This window comes from Dermochelys coriacea, chromosome 14, assembly GCF_009764565.3.
Source record: "Dermochelys coriacea isolate rDerCor1 chromosome 14, rDerCor1.pri.v4, whole genome shotgun sequence".
NCBI classification, from domain to species: Eukaryota; Metazoa; Chordata; order Testudines; family Dermochelyidae; genus Dermochelys; species Dermochelys coriacea.
In genome coordinates, this window is record NC_050081.1 from 304,134 (window position 1) to 332,055 (window position 27,922).

Here is a 27,922-nt window from a genome sequence, read left to right on the forward strand (position 1 = left end):
GAGCTCTCGGCCAATGACTTCGCGTCCGAAACAATCGTCCTTCTAATTTGCAAATGGCAGAGGCCCGTCACGGGCGGGCTCCGTTTCGGTGCAAATGAGACATTGAGCGCGCTCCCCTGCCAGCGGCGGTTTCCTAGGCCCGCGGGCCGCTGCCCAAGGCCAGGCTCTCCGGGAGTCGCGGGGTGCCCAGCCCAGCCCACCCCGCGGGAGCCCCGCGTCGGGGGACTGGTGCGGAAGCTCCGCAAGTAGAAAGTACCAGCCCCGCCCCGTGTGTGTGCACGACAAGGGGCAGACGCTGAGGGCGCCTTTCCCCGCGCTCTCTCCGAGCTCCTTCGGCCCCAGACTGCCCGGGCTGCGCCGGCTGCACCCCCCTGCGCTTAGCTGGGTGCGGGGGGCTCGGAGCAGCCCGGCCGGGGGAGGCCGCTGTGCGCGGGGCAGCCTGGCCTAGCCCCGCTCCCAACGCAGCGCATAGCGGGGGGAGGGAGCGAGCAGCCGGGACGGGTTAGTGAAAAACCTCCCGTGTCAATTCGGGTCCGCGGCGGCCTCCTCGCCGGGCCGCGGCCGAGCCCTTCACCCACTCGGGGCGGGGGCCGCAGAACAGCCCCCGGGGAGCTCGGCGCCTCGGCTTCAGCCCTGTCCTGGCGGCCTGAGGGGAGGTTCTGCCGGGCGGAGCGGGGCCGCCCTCCCCTTAAGAGGCTCCTGCGGGCAGGGGGCTGGCATCGCCCCAGAGCCGGCTCTCGGAGCCCAGCCCTGGCTCTCATTGGACTGCGCCGCGGAGCAAAGCTGTCAGCCCATGTGGCGTGGCCGCCGGAGGTGGCGGCTGCTTAAATAGCGCTGGGAGCCGCTGGGAGGCAGCGACACGAGCACGGAGCAGGGCCGGTGTGACAGCCTCGCGTCCCGGCACAGCCCGCCGCCCGCGTGCCGCAGCCACCCCCCCGCACGGGCGCTGAGAACGGCTCCGGCGGCCCCGCCTCTAGACACGGGCCGGCTCCGCGGCAGTGCGCGCTCCGAGGCCGGCTCCAGCCACTCTGCCCAGCGCGGGCCCTTCAGTCACCGGCGCCGGGAGCCAGGTAACCGCACCGGTGGGCAGCGGGGTGTCGGGGTCTGGGAAGGGGCAGCGTTGGGCCAGCGGCCGCAAGCGGCTGCGCTGCCTCTGGGGGAGAGAACGGGTGAAAGCGGCAGGAGCTCGGGGGCTGGAGCGGAACCGGCCGCCAGCTTCTCTCAGAGCATCGGTGCTTGGGCTGCCCTGACCAGCAAGGGGGCCAATGCGCCTGAGCCACCCCTGTCCTCGCCCCTGTGGATAAGAGGATCTTGCCGCCTCCTCTCGGCGGGTTTGTAGTAGGACCCGTCCCCTCGTTGGGCTCGGCTCCATCTTGCACCACTGATCACATGGGAAGTCTGTGTTAGCGGCATCAAATGCAGTTGATCAGTATATTTAGTGTGTGGTGGTATTTCTCAGTAAACGTTCTCCATACCCTTTCGGTAAATACGATTGTACAAATAGGCGGCTAAATTATTCTTGTTTGAACATAAATTGGAATTTGCCAGCTATAGATACCGGTGAAAGGTTTGACTGTAACACAGATCTTGTCTCAATCTATAAAGGCGGTGAAGCAATGGTGTAGTCTTTGGAGAGTCAGTGGTAATCTTATCGATAATGTTCCGAATAAACACTGCACTGCCTCCTGCAGTATCCTTCCCTTTCCCCTCCCAAATTAGTTGACTATTCATAGCTAGCTGAGAAGCTTTTACTTACTGAAATGTTCGTACAGTAATACAGTTTAATTTTGTTTGTTTAAAGATTTCAAAAAACGTGAAGTAAAATTAAATGATTAAGTGCATTTGATTATCTATATTCGAAGTGAAGCTTGCTTCAGAACTTTGATTTTGGAGCTATTCATCAAACGTGAGGTAGCAACGGGGAAGAGGGGAGATGGAGGCTGAGCCCTTGCTGCATTATGAATGTTCTGCATCCAGCCATTTTGATATCGGGCAGTGAAGACAGTTACACAGGGTAAAGCCCATTTCACAAGCAGATGCAGAGAGGAAAAACTTTTTTTTTTTCTGCTTAGCTTTCTCACCTTCGAGTAATTTAATAGCTGTACATGTATGAATACATGCAAAGGGGACTAAGAACAACAGATAAATAACATTGATTAAAACATACTCCCTGGCATATCCTTTGTGGCACTTCAGAGATTTTATTCATTTGGACATTGTAACTGAAATATTTAATTTCTTTTCAGATGGCCAATATCTACAGAGAAATTTACTTAAAGTTTAGATCAATTTTTCCTTTCCATGTAGACTATACTTTCAGACCACATAAAAGTCTGTCATCTGCCCCACTAATGGTGTCTTATACCCATCCCCTTTACCCCTTTACCCGCCTATCCTGTACCTGCATCCATACCCTAATCTCCATGCATAAGTAGTTATGTAATTTTAGCTATTTAAAACTAGCTGCATGCATGGATAATAATAAAAACAGGAAGAAGATAGGCTTTTTATTGGTGGTTTTTAAAGTACCAGAGGTAGGAGTTACAGAAGCCTTAAAACCAAGAAATGTAGGGACTCCTAGATATCACAAGGTAACATCTGATGTTTGAGATATTATATTATAGGAGGCAGAAGGTCCCTAAAATAGCCCATTTTGTTTGTTCAGCCATAACTATTAGCAGATGTATAGGTTCTTCTCTCTTTATTCTAAGAATAATAGTGATGTAAGCAAACCCCTGAGCTGGGTTACAGAGATCCAGTCAGGTCTTCAGCCTCTCCTTGGAGTTCTAAACTTCTTGGGGTGTACTGAAAACTAGCCACGCTTCTTCAAGGGCTTCAGGAAATGAGACTATCTTGCATGAAAAAAGAAAAGGAGTACTTGTGGCACCTTAGAGACTAACAAATTTATTAGAGCATAAGCTTTCGTGAGCTACAGCTATAGCTCACGAAAGCTTATGCTCTAATAAATTTGTTAGTCTCTAAGGTGCCACAAGTACTTCTTTTCTTTTTGTGAATACAGACTAACACGGCTGCTACTCTGAATCTTGCATGAAAGTCAGTGTCCCCAGTAAAGGATTCTGAAAACTCCCACCAAGGGTCGATTTAGCTGAAGGATGTGAGATAATGGCCTCACTGGGGGGGTAAGTATGCAGGTACACTTTTAAAATGATGTATATACAGTGCAATGGTTTTGGGAATTAAATCTGGATGAATTTAGGGAAGCTAGCATCACTTCCTGATAATCTAGGCATTTACAATACTATAATCATAATGCAAACTCAAAAGCCAGTAGTGAATATATCCATTCATGATAAAAACACTCAAAATAACAGGTTTCAGAGTAGCAGCCATGTTAGTCTGTATCTGCAAAAAGAAAAGGAGTACTTGTGGTACCTTAGAGACTAACAAATTTATTTGAGCATAAACATTCGTGAGCTTCCGATGAAGTGAGCTATAGCTCACGAAAGCTTATGCTCAAATAAATTTGTTAGTCGCTAAGGTGCCACAAGTACTCCTTTTTCTTTTTACACTCAGAATAGCTTTTTTTTTTTTTTTCTTTTAAGATATGGAAGCACCGTGTAGTTTTTTTCTATGTTTATCAAGCCTTTTTTTCTATCTTTTATCAAGAAGGCATTGTTCCTTTTCTAGAGGAAGAAATCCAGTCTCTCAGAGACAATAATAATTCTGTGCAGTATTAGATTTAGCAATAACAAATCCAGTTTAACAGTGGCTGAGAAACTGAACACGAGCTAAAATAGCCCAAATACAAGTACACCTTGATTTTTAGTTTTGCTGTCTTTTACAAAGATCTTTGAGAGGTAGGCATTTAAAAAAAACTTTTCTACAATTGATGTTCTAGGGAAATAAATTTTAGAAATGGGATCATATATTTATTTAAATCAAATATTGGAAAATCTGGTTTGCATGTAGTAAAACTTGGAAGTAAAAGCAAATCTTTTGCTAATATCCCTAATGAAGTAAGCTTTGGCAAAGTCACAGAGAAAATGCCACTTGTAGAGAATTGGTTCCTATATACAGATTCCTATAGGAACTCCCATTGCTGCCAATGCACCTGCCACTGACGGAGTGGGAAATAGAGGAATTCATCTAGTTTTTATGTCTTTGGAGTTACACAAACTTGGCTATGAAAAGGACTATTTGTAAGGCCCTGCTCCTGCAACTGGTTCATGCAGGAGCATCCTCATTGAAGATAATGGAACTCCAATTTGGTGCAGGGATCTGTCTGCACAGAGTCAATGGCAGGATCAGGGTCTTAATTTTGATGGGCTTGATCCATATAATCATACCATAGATTACAGCTACTTTGACAGATCCCATTTTTAATGTGTATAAAAGATAACTAAGTAGATAGTGCATCAGGCAGAACAAGGGATTTCTGCAATGGATTGTGTGTGCTTCCCCAGGAGACTAGCTCTGCAAGGAGTATTCCATCAAGTTTGGAAGGTCATTGAAATGCCATCTGGAGGCTTTGTACGGGCTTCCCTCTCCCTTCACTGTACCCAAGAGGGATAATGGAACCCTTAAATGTGGGTTTCCCACTGTAGCTGTATGCGGAGGGGAGAGAGCTCAGGCATCCAAGTAAGGGCTTTCTTTCACTTCCTTAAATAGCATAATAAGCTTAGTGGTCATACAGATGCATAATACATTCTTGTAGAGAAACACAGATTAAATGGGACTAGTGAAAAATAGACACACAGATGCTAAACATGGAGCAAAGTAGTGATTAACACTTAGTGATGAATTGGGAAGAGGTGCTAAGTGAGAGAGGTTTTTATAAACCTGTTCTAGATCCAGAAGAGCTTGCTATCTTCATTTATAATTGAGCATGTTAATAACACTTGGCCAGTACGAAACTAGCAGGGATCAAATACATGGAGAACAAGATTAAAATATAGTATGAACTTGATATATTTGAGAAAAGGACTGAAATCAATAAAACAACTGTATAGTGGTTAATATAGGAAGCAAATAACCAAAGTACAAATATGAAATGATAAAATAGTGTCTACTAATCAGTAATACCAAGAAAAAATGGGTGGTTATTATGGATTACAAGCTGAATGAGTCAGCAATACAACACGGTTGCAAAAAAAAATTGTGTAAATCAAGTGAGATGGTAATTCTCATCAGTGGTGAGGCTTCTATTGGACAACTATGTTCAGATTAGAGTAGTGCTTTTCTAAAAATAGGCTGTTTGGGAAGAGTTTAGAGTAACAATGTCAGAGTCAGAGAAAAGTATGCCAAAATGTCAAAGATTGACAAAGTACGTTAGGCTCACGTCTTCTAGACACCTCTTCATTGGAACAAAAAGACTAAACAAAGTCATAGATTTAAGATGGAAGGTGGGGAAATCAGACCCTCAATTAGACGCATCAAGATGGGATTAACAAACCTGAGAACCTGCCTAATCGTATTTGTCACCCTTGTTCTTCCCTCATTTTCCCATATTTAATTTGTTGTCTTCACTTATTATGTTTAATCTAAAGATAAGTACAGCATTGGGGTGGAGGGAATGCATGAGGTATTCCCCCCCCTATTTTAATATCCTATGTGTCCCTTAATGTAGCTGTAGAACTAATGCATTCTCATTCCTGGCCTCTGCCCCACTCTAAACTTTTTAAATGTGGATGCACCACTTTGTCCAAATTAGACTGCAAATGCTTTGGAGCAACTTTGTTGTGTAAAGTGCCATACATAGCTATGATGCTGTATTAATAATGTTGGGAAACTTTTAAGAACAGTAGAGTGATGGAACAAGGTGCCAAGGAAGGTTGAGAATGAGCCATAATTGAATATAGATGGGCATCCAAGCTAGCCTTGACTATTGGGGATGCTTTAGAGTTAATGAGATCCTTTCCAAAGCAAAATATTCTGACTCTGTATCTTGAGGTGGCTCACTTAGTTGTCTCTTCTGGGTTTGTTTGTCTTTCTGGTATGGGCCTCTTCCTTTCACCTTGTCTACCTGTGCTATAGAGTATTCAGAGAGGGATTTCCCAACCTTAGGCAGACGCTGCTCACTCTATTGCTGAGTTTCCCCAGCATTGGCTTCTCTTTCACTCATTTGGGTTTTCTGTGATTTCCAGTCCACCAGCATTGCTGATTTCTTGTCTTCTCTCAGATCTCTCCTCCCTGTCCTTTCTTCCATTGAGATGGTTGTTGATTTTTCTCCATGGTTCACTCTGCTCCACATTTAATTCTTTCCCCCCATTCTTCCACTGCATTGTCCACCCTGCCATCCCTTAGCCTTTGCTTATCACTAACATCCACTGTCTCTGCTCCTACTCTTGCATCGCAAATAGTCTCTGGTGGAAACTCTGTGACCAGCCGACTTCCTCCACAACCAGTCTGTTCTTTCCTCCTTCAGTTCTGCCATCTTCTGAGCAAAGAGCTCTGTCTCCAATTTAATTGAATCCTATGCCTTCGATCCCAGCTGCTCTTTTGCCTCCTATCACTCCTCAAACCCTTCCTCCCTCTTGCCTCCACTTCTCACTCTGCATGGAATCTCACTGGCTGCCTCCAAGCGAAGATTGACAAAATACAGTGGGCTTCCCCCTCTCTTCCTACAAATCTCTCCCCCTCCCCCTTCACCTTCACAAGTGCAGAAGTTTTTCCTCTGCTCTCCTCATCTAACTCCTCCACTTGCCCCAGTGACCCCATATTTTGACCTCCATCATGCCCACTCTCCTCTGGCTCTCTCCCCTCACAATACAAACATGCTCTATTCTCTCTCTCCCATCCTAAAAAAAAACTAACCCTTGACCCTATTTTCCTCTTTATTTACCACTCCTTCTCCCTTTCATCTGTAACTTCATTGAACCTGCTCTCTGCAGTGCTGCTCCTCCAGTTCCATCTTAAACTCTCTACAGTCCAGCTTCCGCCCCTTGCACGCCACTGAAACTGCTCTTGCCAAAATCTCTAATGATCTCTTTCTAGACAAAGCTCAGAACCACTACTCCATTCTCATCCTCCTTGATCTGTCAGCCACCTTTGATACAATCCATCACACTCTTCTTATTGAAATCTTGTCCTCTCTTGGCTTCTACAACTCTGTTCTCTCCTGGTTCGCCTAGTACCTCTCTAATCACTCCTCTTCCCTCCACAACTTTCTGTGGGGATTACACAGGGCTCTGTCCTTTGTCTCCTTTTTGGCTCACCCAGACCAAGGTGTAGAGGAACCTCATCCACAAAACAAATTCAACTAGCAACTCTGTTCAGACAGTTTGCAAATCTAGCTCTCTACTTCATACTTGTCTCCTTTTGTCTAAACTTAAATTTTGACCTGTCTCTCTGACATCTCCTCATGCATGTCTAGCTGACAGGTCAGTCTCAACATGGCCAAAACAGGGGTCTAGTGGCCTCCCCTTCCTTTTTCAATCACTGTGGACAACATCACCATCTGGCCCGTCCCTTCTGGCCCATAATCTGGGTGTCCTCTTTGACTCAGAGCTCTTTCTAAGTTCTCACATCCAGACTGTTTCCAAAGCTTGAAGCTTTCTGTGTAACATCTAAGATATGGCCTTTCCTACTGCAACATCCTTCTCTCTGACCTTGACAAATGCAATTTTGCCCCGCGCATATCCATTCATAATGCTGCTACAAAGATTTGACCATGTCTCTTTGCACCCCATGCTCTCCTCTGTTGCATCAAACATAAGCTGCTTGTCTTCATGTTCAAGGCCCTTCATGGCATAGCTCCGCCTATCATTTCATTCACTATTGAGATGTCATCTTCTGCCTCCAAGAGGTCAGGGATGCCAGCCAGCTTCTGCGACTACTTAAATTTTCAAACAAACCCCTTTGTGCTTTCTCTCTCAGTGCTGCTCACGCCTAGGAGGAGCTCCCTGTCAGTGTTTCCAAAGTTACTTTGGAGTTACTCCTCCTTAAAAGACTTTTTCCTTGATGCCTATGAAAAAATGGATGATGTTGATTGGGCTGCTAATGGCTGGGACCACTTGATCGATAGACACTGACTGTCCTTTTTTGGTACTTCCCTGTCTGTCTGTAGTTTCTTGTGTTTATACTTAAGTTGTAAACTCTCTGGGGAAGGGACGGTCTCTTTGTTCTGTGTTTGTACAGTGCCTAGCACAGTGGGGTCTTCGTCCTTGACTAAAACTCTTTGGCACTGTGGTAATACAAATAATAAAACTGACTTGCTAGGTTTTGTGAATGGAAATAATGAAAAATCTCTTGTTGAACATAATTCATTGGCATATTGTCACTGGCTTTTCTCATAAAGGACATGATACAATGCCTACTGAAGTGGGAATCCCAACTCCCTCATTACATGATCAATTAATTTGTAGTAGTGTTTCCCAGGGAAGCAGTTGAATTTCCGTTGTCTGAAGCATTTTACAGTAGGCTGAAAAGTTGAAAATGTCCGGTTAGGAGCAATTCTGGTTTTTCTCCCAGAGGGGGTGGACTTGATGAGCTAATAAGTCAGTTCTATTTCTATGGGTAAGATTTGTGCTTTGGTTACACAAATATAGTCTGGAGTAACTTCACTGACCTCCGTGGAGTTACTGCTGACTTATGCTTATGTAAATGAGATCTGAATATGTCCCTGTGATGTTCATGTGTTTGGCCAGGCATCATCAAAAACCCTGCAACCAAGAGGGATGAGCTTTTTGTAGGAGATTAATGCTCTCTGCATCTGCTGATCAGTTCCAGGATCTGCTCTAAAATAGTGTACCTATCTACAAGATTGCTTCCAGTTATTTGGAAAGTGCGGTTCTGTCTGGGCAACAAGTAAAGTGCCTGGAGAGAAGAGAAACCCATTTGAATGGCTTTGCTCAGAAGCGTCAATTTCACAAAACCAGTTTGCTTAGAGGTGTCAATTTTGTAAGAGTTTCTGAAATAGTTGGCAAAGGTGTCCAAAAAATTCTGAATCAAAGGTCTTTCTGAGCTGTGTTCATACATATACCATCTCTCTGTCAATGAGGAGAAAGTGTCATCAGCAAAACCAGAATTCTCTGTTTTTTTTCATAGAGAACTTCTTGGATTTCATTCTTATTTAAAATAAGAAAACAACGCCAGGTGCAATAATAATAGGCAACTGCAAGTGAACAAAAATGACTTTTGCCATACTGGGCAACTATTGGCACTATGACAGGTTTCAGAGTAGCAGCCGTGTTAGTCTGTATTCGCAAAAAGAAAAGGAGTACCCGTGGCACCTTAGAGACTAACAAATTTATTAGAGCATAAGCTTTTGTGAGCTACAGCTCACTTCATCGGATGCATTTGGTGGAAAAAGCAGAGGAGAGATTTATATATAGACACACACACACACACACACACACACACACACACACACACACACAGAGAGAGAGAGAGAGAGAGAGAGAGAGAGAGAGAGAGAGAGAGAGAGAGAGAGAGAACATGAAACAATGGGTTTATCATACACACTGTAAGGAGAGTGATCACTTAAGATAAGCCATCACCAACAGTAGGGGGGGGAAAGGAGGAAAACCTTTCATGGTGACAAGCAAGGTAGGCTAATTCCAGCAGTTAACAAGAATATCAGAGGAACAGTGGGGGGTGGGGTGGGAGGGAGAAATACCATGGGGAAATAGTTTTACTTTGTGTAATGACTCCTCCATTCCCAGTCTCTATTCAAGCCTAAGTTAATTGTATCCAGTTTGCAAATTAATTCCAATTCAGCAGTCTCTCGTTGGAGTCTGTTTTTGAAGCTTTTTTGTTGAAGTATAGCCACTCTTAGGTCTGTGATCGAGTGACCAGAGAGAGTGAAGTGTTCTCCGACTGGTTTTTGAATGTTATAATTCTTGACGTCTGATTTGTGTCCATTCATTCTTTTACGTAGAGACTGTCCAGTTTGGCCAATGTACATGGCAGAGGGGCATTGCTGGCACATGATGGCATATACCACATTGGTAGATGCGCAGGTGAATGAGCCTCTGATAGTGTGGCTGATGTGATTAGGCCCTATGATAGTATCCCCTGAATAGATATGTGGACAGAGTTGGCAACGGGCTTTGTTGCAAGGATAGGTTCCTGGGTTAGTGGTTCTGTTGTGTGGTTGCTGGTGAGTATTTGCTTCAGATTGGGGGGCTGTCTGTAAGCAAGGACTGGCCTGTCTCCCAAGATCTGTGAGAGTGATGGGTCGTCCTTCAGGATAGGTTGTAGATCCTTGATGATGCGTTGGAGAGGTTTTAGTTGGGGGCTGAAGGTGATGGCTAGTGGCGTTCTGTTGTTTTCTTTGTTGGGCCTGTCCTGTAGTAGGTGACTTCTGGGTACTCTTCTGGCTCTGTCAATCTGTTTCTTCACTTCAGCAGGTGGGTATTGTAGTTGTAGGAATGCATGATAGAGATCTTGTAGGTGTTTGTCTCTGTCTGAGGGGTTGGAGCAAATGCGGTTATATCGTAGCGCTTGGCTGTAGACAATGGATCGAGTGGTATGATCTGGATGAAAGCTAGAGGCATATAGGTAGGAATAGCGGTCAGTAGGTTTCCGATATAGGGTGGCGATTATGTGACCATCGCTTATTAGCACCGTAGTGTCCAGGAAGTGGATCTCTTGTGTGGACTGGTCCAGGCTGAGGTTGATGGTGGGATGGAAATTGTTGAAATCATGGTGGAATTCCTCAAAAGCTTCTTTTCCATGGGTCCAGATGATGAAGATGTCGTCAATGTAGCGCAAATAGAGTAGGGGCATTAGGGGACGAGAGCTGAGGAAGCGTTGTTCTAAGTCAGCCATAAAAATGTTGGCATACTGTGGGGCCATGCGGGTACCCATCGCAGTGCCGCTGATTTGAAGGTATACATTGTCACCAAATGTGAGATAGTTATGAGTCAGGACAAAGTCACAAAGTTCAGCCACCAGGTTAGCCACGACAGTATCGGGGATACTGTTCCTGACGGCTTGTAGTCCATCTTTGTGTGGAATGTTGGTGTAGAGGGCTTCTACATCCATAGTGGCTAGGATGGTGTTTTTAGGAAGATCACCAATGGACTGTAGTTTCCTCAGGAAGTCAGTGGTGTCCGAAGATAGCTGGGAGTGCTGGTAACGAAGGGCCTGAGGAGGGAGCCTACATAGCCAGACAATCCTGCTGTCAGGGTGCCAATGCCTGAGATGATGGGGCGTCCAGGATTTCCAGGTTTATGGATCTTGGGTAGCAGATAGAATACCCCAGGTGACCCATCACTCTCACAGATCTTGGGAGACAGACCAGTCCTTGCTTACAGACAGCCCCCCAATCTGAAGCAAATACTCACCAGCAACCACACACCACACAAGAGAACCACTAACCCAGGAACCTATCCTTGCAACAAAGCCCGTTGCCAACTCTGTCCACATATCTATTCAGGGGATACCATCATAGGGCCTAATCACATCAGTCACACTATCAGAGGCTCGTTCACCTGCGCATCTACCAATGTGATATATGCCATCATGTGCCAGCAATGCCCCTCTGCCATGTACATTGGCCAAACTGGACAGTCTCTACGTAAAAGAATGAATGGACACATATCAGACGTCAAGAATTATAACATTCAAAAACCAGTTGGAGAACACTTCACTCTCTCTGGTCACTCGATCACAGACCTAAGAGTGGCTATCCTTCAACAAAAAAGCTTCAAAAACAGACTCCAACGAGAGACTGCTGAATTGGAATTAATTTGCAAACTGGATACAATTAATTTAGGCTTGAATAGAGACTGGGAATGGATGAGTCATTACACAAAGTAAAACTATTTCCCCATGGTATTTCTCCCTCCCACCCCACCCCCCACTGTTCCTCTGATATTCTTGTTAACTGCTGGAATTAGCCTACCTTGCTTGTCACCGTGAAAGGTTTTCCTCCTTTCCCCCCCCTGCTGCTGGTGATGGCTTACCTTAAGTGATCACTCTCCTTACAGTGTGTATGATAAACCCATTGTTTCATGTTCTCTGTGTGTGTGTGTGTGTGTGTGTGTGTGTGTGTAAATCTCTCCTCTGCTTTTTCCACCAAATGCATCCGATGAAGTGAGCTGTAGCTCACAAAAGCTTATGCTCTAATAAATTTGTTAGTCTCTAAGGTGCCACGGATACTCCTTTTCTTATTGGCACTATAACCATGGAAAAGGTGATCAAGAACCAACACTACTGGATGGGATCTTCATAAGTGTTCTAGGAGCACACATCCCATTGAGATTCAAGGTTTGGTTTTCAGTGGCCTTTGTGCTTCTAAGTCATTAAGTGTGGTGGTGTTTTTTGAAAATCCCACCCATTGACCCTACAGGGTATTTGTCTATAGCTATTAGTTGAGTTGTTTAAGTAGAGTTCACCGCTTTCAAGTACCTAACCTCCTGAATCCATCTATTCCCTTAACTTCAAGGCTGACCATCCTTTCTGTCTATTTGAAGCTGTCCGGGGTGGGGGGGGGAAGCTCCTCCTGAAGTAGTAACATGAAATTAGAGAAGATCAGCCTGCCAACTCCCTGTTTCTGGAGATGGGTTTTGAGCCCATTACCTAGTTATTAATAGTGCATTGACAGTTTTTAACATATAATTGCACCTAAAACCTATGTTGACTATGTCAAAGACACAGTCTGGTTCTTCAGTATGATCTGTGTAGAAATACTTCATTGGTGCTCCATTCAAGCACAGTAGTCCGCTTGCACGGATCACATCCCATTTCAGGATCAGGGCCGTGGCTTGTAAGCTGCTTGCGGTAGGAACCATGTCTTTGTCAGTTTGCACACCTCAAAGCATGCTGGTAGCAGTCAATAAATGATTCTTCAAAAGGGCAGGGGTATTTTCCCATCCCCTGATTGTGGCCTAGGAATAGAGATCATCAGAGCCTCTTAGTGTCTATTGGGCAGGGAAGGAGGTAATTTTTATTTTTTATTTTTTTTTTTTCCTTTCTCTTTGCAAATCCTGCTCTTGTTTGCTTGAGAGGAGCAGTGCCCCCCCCCTTTTTGTTTTGTTGTTTTTGTTTTTGTTTTTTTTTGTACCTATGGACTCCATAGACCATTCCAATGTAAGGGAGGATCTAATTTCTTACAGTGTACATTTGGGTACTGCCTCCTGCCTTCCCCAGCATGTTAGGCAACACAGTGTGTTCTTTACATGAATGTTCACTCAGCTAGTTGATTTGTGGATCTGACTTTTGTAATTCCTTTCCTTTTCCAGAGAGAAGTTAGGAGATGGAGGACGTGGTGATTGCAGGCATGGCAGGAAAGCTGCCAGAATCAGAGAACATGCAAGAGTTCTGGGAGAATTTATTCAATGGAGTGGACATGGTCACGAAGATGATCGGAGGTGGAAGCCAGGTGAGCCCTGAGATTGTCTGCACTTGGGGTCTGAGCTCTCCAGATGAGCTCAAGTGTTCAAGGAAAAGAGCCCTCACAAGCAGGAAAACCCTGCCAGAGTCTGAGCTCATTTCTGATGTCCCTGAATTTCATGGCTTTTATCTCCTGCTTTTATAAGATTCTAACCTATATCCACTCTATTGCGGCCTGTGTCATAGAGTGATAATCAAATAAACTTCATGGTGCTGCCTTACAGAAGAAAGTATTTTAGCAGTGCAGTTTCAACACTCGTGCACAAGCAATGGTGTCTAGCTGCTATTAGCATCAGGCAGCAATGAGACTGACACAGCTGTTTGCTGGGTATTGGATGGGATCTCTGTGGGATTTGGGAGTAGCAAGATCACCTCAGTCTTTTGACTTATATCCTTGTTATAATGTTCTTGTCTGTCTGGTTGTGCATTGAAAACCCTTTTTCTAACTGAATGGATATGTACATGCCAGACAAAACTGAAAGCTCTTGATCTGCAGATGTGGAAAGTGGCTTCTGTGTTTCTGTCTGGTGATGAACTGGCACTACTCACGAGACACAACCTGTGTTGCAAAAGCTGCTTGTTTATTTGGCAAAACCTGTCAGAGCATGAGTTTGCTTAGCAAAGCCAGAAATAGCAGCAAATGGGGTTTAGTATAGAGAAGTTTCATCAGGAACTTTACTCTTCTTACAATTATTCTTAAAAGGGTACTGAGGAGGTGGGAAAAGTAGATACCTTGTCAGTCTGGTGCTGAAATGTAGAAATAGGACATGACGTTCAGAATAACTACAACTGGCATGTGATTCCAGATTACACCTTGTCGTATGATGGTCTCTCACCTAGTAAGCACATTTTACATTGAAGTTGCCTTTAGTTAAATGTCTTTTCTCTTCAGGACTTTATGGGCTGCCCAGGAGAAATGGGAAACTCAAGGACATCAGCAAATTTGATGCTTCTTTTTTTGGGGTACACCCCAAACAAGCTCACACAATGGACCCTCAGCTCCGCTTACTATTGGAAGCGTCTTATGAAGCATTTTGGATGGAGGGTAAGCAGCTGAACAATCTGAACAGGTAAAACTGGATTTTAGTGTCTGTGTGAGATTTTGAGGAGAGTCTTGCACGTGTCTAAGCAGAACTTTCGTATAGAGTCTGAGAATTCTAGGGCTTTGACAGTAGAGAGAAGAGACCTGAGAACCCGTACAGGTGATACTTCAAAACTAAGTTCTCTTCCCTGGGGTCAGGTTTAGGAAATCTCTCTAAAATGGATAGAAATGTCTATCTGGGGTCCACATGGAGCAGCTTACTGCTTCTATAATGCTTGAATGCCATGTTCTCTTGATCTCAGTTTGCTGAACCCTTTGCATCCAGAAAAAATTTTCCCATTGCCCTACTCCATTACGTTCTGCTAAAATGGAGACGTTCCAGTTTCTAGGGTAGTGAAGATGATTGGGGGTGGGGAAGGGGAAGGAAGAATTAATATTAATCCTCATTAAAAGTTCCAGAAGAATGGCAGAATGTACAGTGATGTGTTTCTGGGTATCTGCCTAGTCCAGAGAAAATATGTGGAATTGAAATCGACTTCCAAAATTCTCTTACTCAAGAAATTAGTTTCTCAACAATTATGCCTTCCCTTGTTCCATCCCTGCCAGTATCTGGAACCTTTAGAAATTTAATGATATCTATTCTCTTAAAAAAGCTTTTTCTCTAAAATTGAATGGATTTAGTGTTTTAAAAATGAGACCCACTGTGACACAGCCAGGAACACTCCTCGAGACACCAGAAACTTTCCACCTGTATCTGCGGATACAGACTAACACGGCTGCTACTCTGAAATCTTTCCACCTACAGGTCTTATTTATTTGTATTAACACTATGCCTAAGAGCCCCAATCATGGTCCAGGACCCCATTGTGCTAGGTGCTGTACAAACACAACAAAAAGATGGTCCTTGTACAGAGAGCTGACAAGACAAGAGATGGATACAGACAGACTACAGGGGAACAATGAGACATTAATGGTAGTCCATTATAGGCATTGGTCTCTGCACACCAGCAGCCAGATGTTGTCAGTTTATGTTGTAGGTTTCACAAACGAGAGAATTATAAGGAGGACAATGAGTTAGTTTTGTGGGTCTTCACAGGTAGCTCCTCCCAAACATGAGTGGCAGCATGAGAGAAAGCACGAAGGTGCCTGTTTGAAAATGTAACAAGTGGGCAATTGAGGCTTGCACCACAGGCCCAGCAGAAGAGGAGTTGGCCTTTCACTGTTAAGGCCCTTCCTGGCCTCAGTATTGAAGGAGAAAAGTAGGAAAGGAGGCGAAAGAAGGCATCTGGATGCTCCGTCACTGCACCTCATTCTGCAGAACCCTGTTTTATTGTTATCAAAAGGTTTATTTCTGTTTGTTGAGTCAAGACTTGAGGATTCTGCCATGTATGTTCTGTGGCTCTCTAGAACACTTGCAGAAGTCTTGTAAAATAATTTGACATCTTTTTAAGGCCTTAAAGATGTTTTTGTTTTTATTTTCCTTGCTAGTGATTAGGTGTCTTTCTCCCTTTTAAAACAACTGTACTTCAGATCCCCCACACCTCTGCCCTTTCCTTCCTACCCTTCAAACCACATACATGTTTCAGCTCTTGTTCTCTGGGACTTACTTTTAGCCTCTTTAAGTATGTCTTCACTGCAGAGCTAAACTAACACAGGGCTTTTTTTCCTAAATTTTAGCCCAAGCCCCCTACCATCCACACACAAACCTCTTTATTTGGGTTTATGTATGGTTTGAAACTGGGCTTGCTTAACTGGCTGGGGAGTATAGGTTAGCACCCTTGTTTCACTTAAACTTGGGCTTAACCTGCCCATTTTGCAGTGTGGACACAGACTGCAATCTGGGGTTATAGAACTGGGTTCTAATTGTTCCTCCAATGCCTTTCCATAATTCCTGAGCGCTAGATGTTTCTGCCCTTCTCCTGCACAGAACTCTCTTACCAGTTTATATACACCTAGTCAGCATCTAAACCCCACATTCCATGCAGCCTGCTCCATTTCTATACAACACTCAAACAGTACCTGACTGATTATAGAGATGCCATCCAGCTAGCTGCACTGAGGCTGACATCAGTTTTGGTGGACCTCTGTTGTGAGATCAGTGAGGTCCATGAGTTGGGGAGGTGTACCTGAAATAATCACCATCTGAGAATATCTCAAGAGGCTGGCAGAGGAGGGAATTAAACAGTTGGCAAATCAATGCAGGGAGAGAATTATGCTGTTCCATAATCATGGAATAGCTGCAAAACCTCTGGTGCTAATGTACCTAATCTTGCTAGTTTTGTCCTTCAATTTGAGAGATTGTGCTTGGTGGTATACATCTGCCTTCTGATGTCCTCTCAGGTAATTAATCCAGCTGCCCTACGTGGCACAGACACAGGTGTGTGGATAGGTGTGAGTGGATCAGAAGCTGGTGAAGCATTTAGCCAAGACCCTGAACAGCTGCTGGGTTACAGTATGACAGGCTGCCAGCGTGCTATGTTTGCCAACAGAATTTCCTACTTCTTTGACTTAAAAGGTAAGTGTTCAAGGGCTCTGTAATGTTGATGAGTAATAGCAGTTTGGCGATAGTAATAGTATAGTATCTCTATTGTGTGGTAGGTACTTACACAGGCATGAAGACATAGCTTTCTCATCCAGGAAGGGGGGCATGTACAAATGGTAGGTGGGGAAACTGGAATCCATGAATATAGTGTGACTGGGCAGCAAGGCTCAGCATGCAGACTTGGTGCTTAAGGTCTGGGTTGGAGTAGTTGGTACTCTTCTGAGAAGAGGATGATGGTGGGAAGACCTTCTGGAAAAGAGGTTTGCTACTTTGGGAGTTTTTTGCTTGTTTACATGATCACTTGATGGAGGGCAGTATAGAAACTGGCCCACAGATGCGTCATTGGGGGAAGACTCACAAAGGGAGCAGTTAGCTCTGTAGCTTAGGCAAAGTAAAGTTGGTGAGGAGGGCATCAGGTAGGGGCGAGGGTGAAGGAATAGGCAAGATCTGTACTGTGCACAGCCTTAATGGCAGGGCAGAAAATGAGGAAGTCTGGGTATGGAGGTGGTGGGCAGATTACAGGAGAGCAAAGCTAGGGCCAGGGAGGAGGAGGAGGAGGAGGCTGCAAGTGGGAGAAATAATCAGGCCAGGGACAAAGGAGTTTAGTGGTAGGAATGGAGAAATGAGTCCTTCCTGAGATGATGAAATGCCTGTGGCTTCTGTACATAATGCTGTTCATAAACAAAGTGGGAAAGGCACAGTTTGGCCAAAACCAGTCTTTCTTGGGGTCAGCAGGCAGGGAGGGTAACATTGTCAATGCACTGGGATACTCTAAACTTTTATCTATCACTTGATCAACTTCTTTAAAGATCCTAAGCTCCAGTCGCTGAAGAGCAGAGATGGCAGGTTCTGAACAGCAATTATAGGAAACAAACAGAATGAAATTTGACTTTGGATTTTATTTTATTTTTTTTCCCCCAAGGGCCAAGCATGGCCATTGATACGGCATGTTCCTCTAGCCTCATTGCTTTGGAAAATGCTTACAAGGCAATTCGTCATGGAGGAGTGCAACGCAGCCCTTGTAGGAGGCGTCAACCTCCTATGAGGAACCAACACTTCTGTTCAGTTCATGAAACTTGGCATGCTTAGTCCTGACGGTGCCTGCAAGTCCTTTGATGCTTCAGGTAAGGGATTAGGTCCAAATCACATTGTGCTCTGTGAGAGGCAGCCAATGTTCCTTCCTCCAGGGAATCTATATTGAAACAGAAAAGTGGCTAAACTCTCTTCTGTCCTTGCTCATGTTGTTTGCCACAAACAATGGAACTGCCAAGGGCTGCACACTCAATAGGAACATAAAAAATTATAAGGATGGGAAAGGAAAACATGGTTCATTTCTCTACAGTGGGGCAGGGGGCAGACAGGAATGTCATGCTGGAAAGTGTTTCCAGAGCTTCATAGATCAAGAGGGAGACCCCTCTTTAAGTCTGATATTTAGCTGAACTTGTCTGTCATGCCTTTCAAAGGCATGATCATTCTTTTAAGGCTTTTAGGAATGACACTATAGCCGCACAGTACTTCACTGCTTTGTCATATGCAGGGCTGTCTGGATTTCTCTTTGCTTTTATTTCATTCTTCCTCTGCCCACCAGGGAATGGATATTGCCGCTCTGAAGCTGTTCGTGGTCATTCTCATGACCAAGAAATCCATGGCCAAACGGATTTATGCCACAATAGTCAATGCGGGGAGTAACACTGATGGTTTTAAGGAGCAAGGTAGGTCTCAAACTCTGGGAGACCATGAGATACTAGTGTTCTTTTCAATGTTATCCCAAGAACAACAGGTTTGAGGCTTTTTACTAACTCTTCTGGAGTTTCCCTTTTTTTGGGGTTTGGGAGATCCATTTCTCTGATTAGTGGAAAATTCTCACCCTTTCTTGTCATAAGTGAATCTAGTTAAATGATTAGCATCTCCTTCCATATGAAGGTACAGGAGGATGTTCAGATGATCAACTTTGCCCTTCCCAGGGGTATCCCAGTGATGTTACACTGGCTAAGTTGCAAATTATTGGCATTATGATGGGAAAGGAGAGGATACAAAAAATTACTTTTCCTTCTCCCTGGGAGCTTCAGTTCCATGAGCACTGCTCAGTCTAATAGATGGTTGATGAGAAGAAGCCTAGGGTCTTTGATATCAAAGTTTAAATCCTACAACTTCAGTTTCATTCCAGCACCCACCCTTCTCTTTTTCCCCTTCCTCTCACTGAGAGATTGACTTGTTGCAGTTTTAGTGAGGACTTTTAGTGACTTTGTCCTCACCCGTAACTATTTCACATTTGGGGACAATGTATACCTTCAAATCAACGGCACTGCGATGGGTACCCACATGGCTCTACAGTATGCCAACATTTTTATGGCTGACTTAGAACAATGCTTCCTCGGCTCTCGTCCCCTAATGCCCCTACTCTACTTGCGCTACATTGATGACGACATCTTCATCATCTGGACCCATGGAAAAGAAGCCCTTGAGGAATTCCACCATGATTTCAACAATTTCCATCCCACCATCAACCTCAGCCTGGACTAGTCTACACAAGAGATCCACTTCCTGGACCCTATGGTGCTAATAAGCGATGGTCACATAAACGCCACCCTATATCGGAAACCTACTGACTGCTATTCCTATCTACATGCCTCTAGCTTTCATCCAGATCACGCTACACGATCCATTGTCTACAGCCAAGCTCCACGATATAACCGCATTTGCTCCAACCCCTCAGACAGAGACAAACACCTACAAGATCTCTATCAAGCATTCTTACAACTACAATACCCACCTGCTGAAGTGAAGAAACAGATTGACAGAGCCAGAAGAATACCCAGAAGTCACCTACTACAGGACAGGCCCAACAAAGAAAACAACAGAACGCCACTAGCCATCACCTTCAGCCCCCAACTAAAACCTCTCCAACGCATCATCAAGGATCTACAACCTATCCTGAAGGACGATTCATCACTCTCACAGATCTTGGGAGACAGGCCAGTCCTTGCTTACAGACAGCCCCCCAACCTGAAGCAAATATCACCAGCAACCACACAACAGAACCACTAACCCAGGAACCTATCCTTGCAACAAAGCCCGTTGCCAACTCTGTCCACATTTCTATTAAGGGGACACCACCACAGGGCCTAATCACATCAGCCACACTATCAGAGGCTCATTCACCTGCGCATCTACCAATGTGATATATGCCATCATGTGCCAGCAATGCCCCTCTGCCATGTACAATGGTCAAACTGGACAGTCTCTACGTAAAAGAGTAAATGGACACAAATCGGACGTCAAGAATTATAACATTCAAAAACCAGTCGGAGAACACTTCACTCTCTCTGGTCACTTGATTACAGACCTAAGAGTAGCTATCCTTCAACAAAAAAGCTTCAAAAACAGACTCCAATGAGAGACTGATGAATTGGAATTAATTCGCAAACTGGATACAATTAATTTAGGCTTGAATAGAGACTGGGAGTGGATGGGTCATTACACAAATAAAACCATTTCCCCATGTTATTTCTCCCCACCCCCCCCACTGTTCCTCAGACATTCTTGTTAACTGCTGGAAATGGCCCACCTTGATTATCACCATAAAAGGTTTTCCTCCTCTTCCCCCCCTCTCCCCCCCCGCTGATAATAGCTCATCTTAAGTGATCACTCTCCTTACAGGTTTCAGAGTAGCAGCCATGTTAGTCTGTATTCGCAAAAAGAAAAGGAGTACTTGTGGCACCTTAGAGACTAACAAATTTATTAGAGCATAAGCTTTCGTGAGCTACAGCTCACTTCATCGGATACATTTACATCCGATGAAGTGAGCTGTAGCTCACGAAAGCTTATGCTGAAATAAATTTGTTAGTCTCTAAGGTGCCACAAGTACTCCTTTTCTTTTTGCGAATACAGACTAACACGGCTGCTACTCTGAAAAGTGCTGGAAACGTGAGCATAAACTCTGAAAGTATATTTGGATCTCCCTCAGAAACCTAGTAATCGTAATTAATGAATAGGTTGCTGAAACTTTGCTCCCAGATGGGAATGGGTAATTGATAATGATTTTTGTTCCAGGTGTGACATTTCCCTCTGGAGAGATGCAGCAGGATTTGGTCAGCTCTCTATACAAAGAATCTGGGATCCTCCCTGAAGAAGTGGAGTATGTAGAAGCTCATGGTACAGGCACCAAGGTTAGCATAATTTTACCATTGTCTCCTATCTCTCTGTGTCTCTTCCCCTTTCCCTCCAATTTTAGCATCTTTCCTTTTCTCTCCTTTCAATTGCCTTCCTCTTTCTTCTCCAAACCTCCCCTCCCCATTCTTTCCAATTTAACAGGAAGGAGCTAGATTTCCCATTTCTAGCTATTCCCTTCACAATCCTTGGTTGTTGTGGGGGTGGTTTTGTTTTGTTTAGCCTAGAGACATTGGGATAGGGGCTCTTCTGCCAACTACTGCATGTTGTGCATGCTTAGTATAAAGTATCATTCTGACTTAATTTCCTTTTCTGTTAGGTTGGGGATCCTCAGGAAGTGAATGGCATTGCCAATATTTTCTGTCAATTAGAGCGAGAGCCATTGTTGATTGGATCAACCAAGTCAAACATGGGTCACCCAGAACCTGCCTCTGGGCTTGCTGCACTAGCCAAGGTAATGCATTATTTCTCAACTATTACATCTATAGATATCGTGCTTTGTGCACTGACCTATTGTGGAATTTAGCTCTGGTGGTGAGAGAGAAACTTAGGAGGTTGTCTCATTAACCAGGCAGCCCATTTTGCTATTGCCTCTTGCCTCATTTGAAAATTTTCATAAAGGCTCCAAATGCTCTACAACAAGCAGGATGTAAATTCTGAGACTAGACACTCAGGTCTCTGCAGACTTTAGGACTAGAGAGAGACAGACACTTAAATTACATTGAGAACAGAGGGTTCTTTATTAAATGGCTAATTGTCATTACTGTATTTCTTGGTGAGTTTGATATTCAATTATTTTATGCATCACTATGAAAAGCTGTGGCATAACTTGATGAGGGTGAGTTTGGGGCACTTGGCACCTAGGAAGGATGGCAGGCAGCTTGGGGGGTTGGTGCTCGAGAACTGGCTGGAAGTTTTTGTATTGGGTAGGGGATGCATCCTTTCCCCCTGCTCCCGTGTCACTAGTGGGCAAGGGTTGAGGTGATTTCAAGTGAGGAGTGGTGGGGGAGCAGACACAGGTTTGAACTCCCAGTTGGCTCAGAGCAACCAGCTGGCCCACATGTGCCCCATTATCTGCTACTGTAGCCAACACTGGTGGATGAGTGTCTGCTAAACAGCTAGCACTCTGCTGAGCAAACAGTGTTGACAGTTAGCCATGAAGCCTAGTGATGACCATTTAACATGGCCACATAAATGGAAGCAGCACAGTCTCCCAGAGTTATTGGTTCAGGCTAAGGCAAATATTATGGCGGTTATGTTCAGGTCATGCTGAGAGGATTTTCTTTGTTGCCATATCTAGGAACTGCAGTCTTGTTTTCTAGATGAAAACTTGCATTCTTAAGCTCTATTCTGAGGCATTGGATGAATTCTGCAGTAAATGAAGTGTTCACAGAATCATGGAAAACATGGGAGCCTGTCCCTCCTACGTTGTACTGAAGGCCTGTAAATAGCTTGGTTATCCTGGTTATACTACGGTCTCTGTTTTACCAGAGTGGATTTTTGAACTCCTGGCACAGTTCACTGGTCTCCAAGATGCTTCTTAGTGAGGTGGAGCAGAACGTAGACTTCTTCATGAGGGTCTCTGTGCCAAGTGCACTATCTGTCGCTGACCCTGTGTCAGTTCCATTGCATGAGGCCATTCAGCCTCTGACAGTGACTCCATAGAAGTCCTTTGGATTTCTCCTGTGGGACTGAGCTGGGCTCCTCCAAACTCCCCAGCTGATGTCAATCCAAGCTGACAGCTCCAACCTAAGAGCCCTTAGTCCTGGGCTCACTGTCTCTGTAATGGAGCTCAAGGTGTACTCCAAGGATTCTCTGATGTGAGAACTCCCTCTCACACTGACCAGACCGTCGGTAGTTAAGCCAGAAGGTAGGTCTGTACCCTGTTGGTAGGGATTTCTGCCACCACTACCCCTTTGCAGCTTGTGCTTAGTGTGGATATTGTGGTTTCTTTTCAGATTATATAAATGTTTTTTAGTTTTGTGGTAGAACCTAGAGGCTGCAATCAGGATCAGGGCCTCGTTGTGCTAGACACAGAGACAGTCCCTACCCCCAAGATCTTACAATCTAATTAAAGATGCAACAAGTGGCTGTAGTGAACAATTGGAAGAAACATCCCATGGCAAGGACCCATTCCCATCTCTTTATGTGGTTGAGCTGTACTGCCCACCCACTTTTTACAGTATAATTACATCTGACAAATAAAATGGGACATAGAAGTTTGTATGTAATAGTAGCCCATTTAATTCCACTCCACGCTGTCCCCAGCCTCCTTCCCAATGCCTTTTAAACAATCCAGTAAAAACCCTTTATAAGGGATTATTCCTAGCAACCTCCCCTCCTCCAGCCCCACGAGTTGCCTCCTTCTAGGGAGCTGAATCTAGTACTCATTAAGTTGATAGCAGGCATCTCCCAAAGGTTCAGTTGAAATAGAAACACCATTTGGCTATCAACACTGCTTTCCTAGTGGTGAAAAGTCAGAGATAAAAGCCACAATATCTTACTTCTAAACCTCCACTTTAACTCCCATATGGATAAAGTAGTTCTATGCTCATGGTCTACATTATTAATGAAAATGGCTTTGAATTCCATCTTACCCAGTTCAGCATGATAATCTTCCCTAAATCACCTCCCATGGCAGCAGAATCTAGGCTGAGTAGTTCAGATACCAGAGTGTTTAACTAACTGCTATCCAGGGAAGTCAAAACCCCATATGTAATTCCACTTAGATAGGTTTCAGAGTAGCAGCCGTGTTAGTCTGTATTCGCAAAAAGAAAAGGAGTACTTGTGGCACCTTAGAGACTAACAAATTTATTAGAGCATAAGCTTTCGTGAGCTACAGCTCACTTCATCGGATGCATTTGGTTATCTCTCCTCTGTTTTTTCCACCAAATGCATCCGATGAAGTGAGCTGTAGCTCACGAAAGCTTATGCTCTAATAAATTTGTTAGTCTCTAAGGTGCCACAAGTACTCCTTTTCTTTCCACTTAGATAGTTTGTCTCTGGGGGAGCCTAGTGGGTGCACACGCTAATCCTTTTTAAATTCTTCAAATATGTTTGAGTATGACTTTGCAGGTATATAGGCATCTGGGATAAAACACTAGACCAGGTCTACAGCAGCCTTCTCAGCTTGTACAGGGAATGTTTCCGTCACTGAGACTTATGGAGCTGTTACCTGGGGTGGAACCTAGAAAACTTTGCAGTCTTGTTTTCTTGACTTGGCGTCCAGAACTGATACCCAATTCAGGAAAATAATCCCATTATCACTGTCTGTCTCTCATCAGAGCACCTGTCTTGAGGGTTGTTTCTGAACAGCAGGGGGATGTTGGTTGGGGCCTGAGGACACTGCAGTAATACCAATAACTGGTGTGGTTTTGAGGCTGCAGCTGCTTGTATAATTTCTGGCTGGAACTGCCTGTGCCATAGGGGAATATTTGCACAGCCTCAGTACCCGTCCTTCCCCAGGAGCTCCCGTCTTGGGGTTAAGTGCATACATAACGATGAGTTGGGAGTCGTTTTTGCTTTCAGTCTGTTTGAAACAGGTGGGTTACTTCATAACTCTTCTTTCATGTTGGCCCTGTACCTAGATTGGAAAAACATGCAGAGCAGGACGGAGACTTCTTTAGCTAGATCTGTCAGTCTGGGAATAGCTTTCTCATACAGCAGAGAAAAGTTAGAAATGGGAGATTTGGTGACGGTAAAGAAGAGGGTGGGGAGGCACCATGGGAGGAAGGAAAAAAATGAGCAGGTCAGTGCAGATTTTGTGGAGGGATGAGCTGAGAGTGAGGGAAGAAGGGGGGATGATATTCCTAGTGGACTGGATTCACTTGTCAAGTAAGACAGCACAGTCTACTGGGTAGAGTGTGGACAGAGAGCTATGACTTCAGAATGATCATACTAGCTCTGCTAGTGACTTCCTGTGTGCCCTTGATTTATCTAAGCTACTTAGTCTTTCTGTGCCTTACTTTCACCATCTGTAACATGGGTACAATAATACCTATTTACCTCTTGTAAAGTGTTCTAAAATCCAATATAGTGACCTAAGGAGCCTCTAAGTGCAATTGCGAAGTGCAATTTTATCTTCTATACTCAGCCATTTGTAGAACAAAACTAAAAGGTGTCTGTTAAAACAAAAAAATCTAAGCCATAATTGTTCTGTTCTGTTCTATCTCTCCAGGTGATTCTCTCTCTGGAACATGGGCTGTGGGCTCCAAACATTCATTACAACACCCCAAATCCAGAAATTCCAGCCTTACAAGATGGTCGTGTCCAGGTGGTTGCTAAACCAACCCCAGTAAAAGGAGGCCTTGTCAGTATCAATTCTTTTGGCTTTGGAGGTTCTAATGCCCATGTCATTCTGAGACCAAATAAGAAGAAATTCTACCCTCTGGAGATGCACAATTTGCCACGACTGGTCCAAGTTTGTGGCAGGACACAGGAAGCAGTGGAAATGCTAATAGAGCAAAGCAGAAGCCTGAGGGAGTACAGCTCATTTGTGAGCCTGCTCAATGATATCTCTGGGATCCCTATTTCATCCATGCCCTACAGGGGCTACATCTTAATTGGCAGTCAGAGTGACATAAAGGAGGTTCAACAGACTCAAACATCTGGGAGGCCCCTCTGGTACATCTGCTCAGGTAATTCCACTTTAAGGTGGATCAGACTCTTATCTGTTCTGTATTTTTGGAAGCTTGAGGCTGTCTGATTTTGTGCTCTGTTCCTTGATCTGCTTAGTTTTGTGGTATGTGCACTAAGACTTTTTTTTTCAGAATCTCCTGTTTACTGCATTGATCATGTGGACTATCTGCAGATAATCCCCATCTAATACAATTTCCCTTCTCCTGGTAACAAATCCTAGGAGACTGAAAAACAGAGCATCATGTTCACTGTGGGGATTTGAGGTCTGCAAGATGTTCTCCTAGACTGAATTCTTCTTGTATCTTCCTTGTGCTAGAGCAAATGCTCTGCTTTCCCTACCCATGGCCATACTACCATGAGCAAGGCTCATGTTCTCGTCTCATCCCACAGGCATGGGAACACAGTGGAAGGGGATGGGCCTTAGCCTGATGAAGCTCGAGCTGTTCCAACAGTCCATCTTGCGCTCTGATAAGGCTCTCAAGGACACTGGACTGAAGGTGTCTGACATGCTCCTGCACGCAGATGAGAACACATTTGAAGATGCTGTCCATGCATTTGTTGGCCTTGCTGCTATTCAGGTAAGGGTGAAAGCTGAGGCCCTTTCCCAGTTTTGTTCCAAGTGTGTCTGCTTGATCACTAATACTGCCTTTGTCATTCAGCTCCTGATCCTTCTAATAGTCTTGTGTAAGCTGCTAAGGCGCACGCCTGATGTGCAAGCCATATTTGAGTGTGCCTTTGGCATTGTTAGGAAATGTGTATATGTGTTGTGCTTACACAGTCTTAGGGCTGAGCATACAGTGCAGTTTTGGGCAGTTCCACCTCTGCCGCCCAGGAGCAGCAGCAACAGCAATAGTGACTTGTGGAAGTGGGAAGATAGTGGAAGGGACCTGAAGAATAAGAAAATTCGGGGGGAGGCACTTGGATCCTTCCACCTCCTCCATTTAGGGCCAGAACTCTGTTTGGATATGAGGGGTAGGAAGCTGCAGTAAGATTAGGAAAGGACTTTGCTCTGTAGAGGGAAGCCTATTTTGGCATTTCTAATAAGCCTATCATGACCATCCCAGATGTATGGCATCTGATGTGAAGTTGGTAATACTGCTTTTCCTCATAGATTGCACAGATCGACATTCTGAAGGCCATGGATCTGCAGCCTGATGGAATTGTTGGTCACTCAGTAGGAGAGCTGGCCTGTGGCTATGCAGATAACTCCTTAAGTCATGAAGAGGCCATTCTTGCTGCTTACTGGAGGGGGCGGTGCATCAAAGAGGCCAAACTACCCCCAGGAGGAATGGCTGCTGTTGGTAGGAGCATATCCTTTCCTAGGTGGATAATATCCCTGTACATGCATGGGTGCATGCGCGTATGTGTGCACGCTCGCGCGCGCACATTCTCTCCTGTCTTGTTTGTTAATTGTAATAAACTGATTCCATGAGAGGCCGTAAACTTGGGCTGTCTGACATGACAGTGGGGAAAGGTGGGTGGGGAGAGAAATTTTTCTTTAAAGCTGTTCAATTTCTTTAAAAATCACCAATACTTCTAAACTCTTATAGGTCATAATTTAACAACTTGTTCATCTTTCTGGTTACATGTTTAGATGTATTAAAAACAAACCAAAAAAAGGCTAGAAAATACCAGAAGTACTATAATACAAATCAGTGGTAACCCCTCACCTGCAGTACTGTCTGGTTCTTGTCACTCTCTCAAGAGCAGAAGTAGAGAGGGTTCAGAGATGGGTGACAAATTAGAAGCCTGGAAGAATTGGTTTGTGGAGTTTTTTGGTATGATGGAGTGAAAAGGTTAGGACAGTCTAATTTATAGAAGACCCAAAAAAAGGACGGTGGCTTTTTTGTTACGTTCCAAGAACCAAAACAGATCTCCTAGAGAAAGTAAATTGGGCACTCAGTTTCACATAATACAAATACAAGAAGACATTCTATGAAATCAAAAGGTAACAAATTTAAAACAAATAAAAGTAAATATATTGACGCAACACAACTGGCCTGTGGAACTTACTACCACAAGACCTCATTGAGGCCAAGAACTTAGTAGGATTTAAAAAAATTAACTTTTTTTTTTTTTTTTTTTTAAATCTGGATAATAAATTAATTTTATCCTAAGGGGTATAAACCTACCTACTCCAAGGCATAAGCCAACCTTAACTGATGCGGAGGGCAGCAGCGCTAAGAAGAAACTTCCTCTATGGGCATGTTGTTCCATAACTGGCCAGTCCT

The 27,922-nt window shown here is 44.4% G+C and overlaps 1 protein-coding gene and 1 long non-coding RNA gene across 2 annotated transcripts in view; both read left to right on the plus strand.

The window, feature by feature from the left end:
• The first annotated feature begins 123 nt into the window (after nt 1-123).
• Nucleotides 124-14,328, plus strand: LOC119842807. The gene is made up of 3 exons (XR_005288806.2): nt 124-1,070; nt 13,149-13,288; nt 14,192-14,328. It is a non-coding gene; the product is annotated as an uncharacterized LOC119842807 (long non-coding RNA).
• Nucleotides 14,329-16,683: 2,355 nt separating this feature from the next.
• Nucleotides 16,684-27,922, plus strand: part of FASN (fatty acid synthase) — a 74,390-nt gene continuing 63,151 nt past the window's right edge. Inside the window, exons 1-8 of the mRNA XM_038371433.2 lie at nt 16,684-16,856; nt 17,806-18,007; nt 18,472-18,595; nt 20,937-21,052; nt 21,373-21,507; nt 25,231-25,690; nt 26,082-26,269; nt 26,803-26,992. Of these exons, the coding sequence (XP_038227361.1) occupies nt 17,999-18,007; nt 18,472-18,595; nt 20,937-21,052; nt 21,373-21,507; nt 25,231-25,690; nt 26,082-26,269; nt 26,803-26,992 (1,222 nt within the window). The 5' untranslated portion in view covers nt 16,684-16,856; nt 17,806-17,998. The remainder of the gene's footprint in view (nt 16,857-17,805; nt 18,008-18,471; nt 18,596-20,936; nt 21,053-21,372; nt 21,508-25,230; nt 25,691-26,081; nt 26,270-26,802; nt 26,993-27,922) is intronic.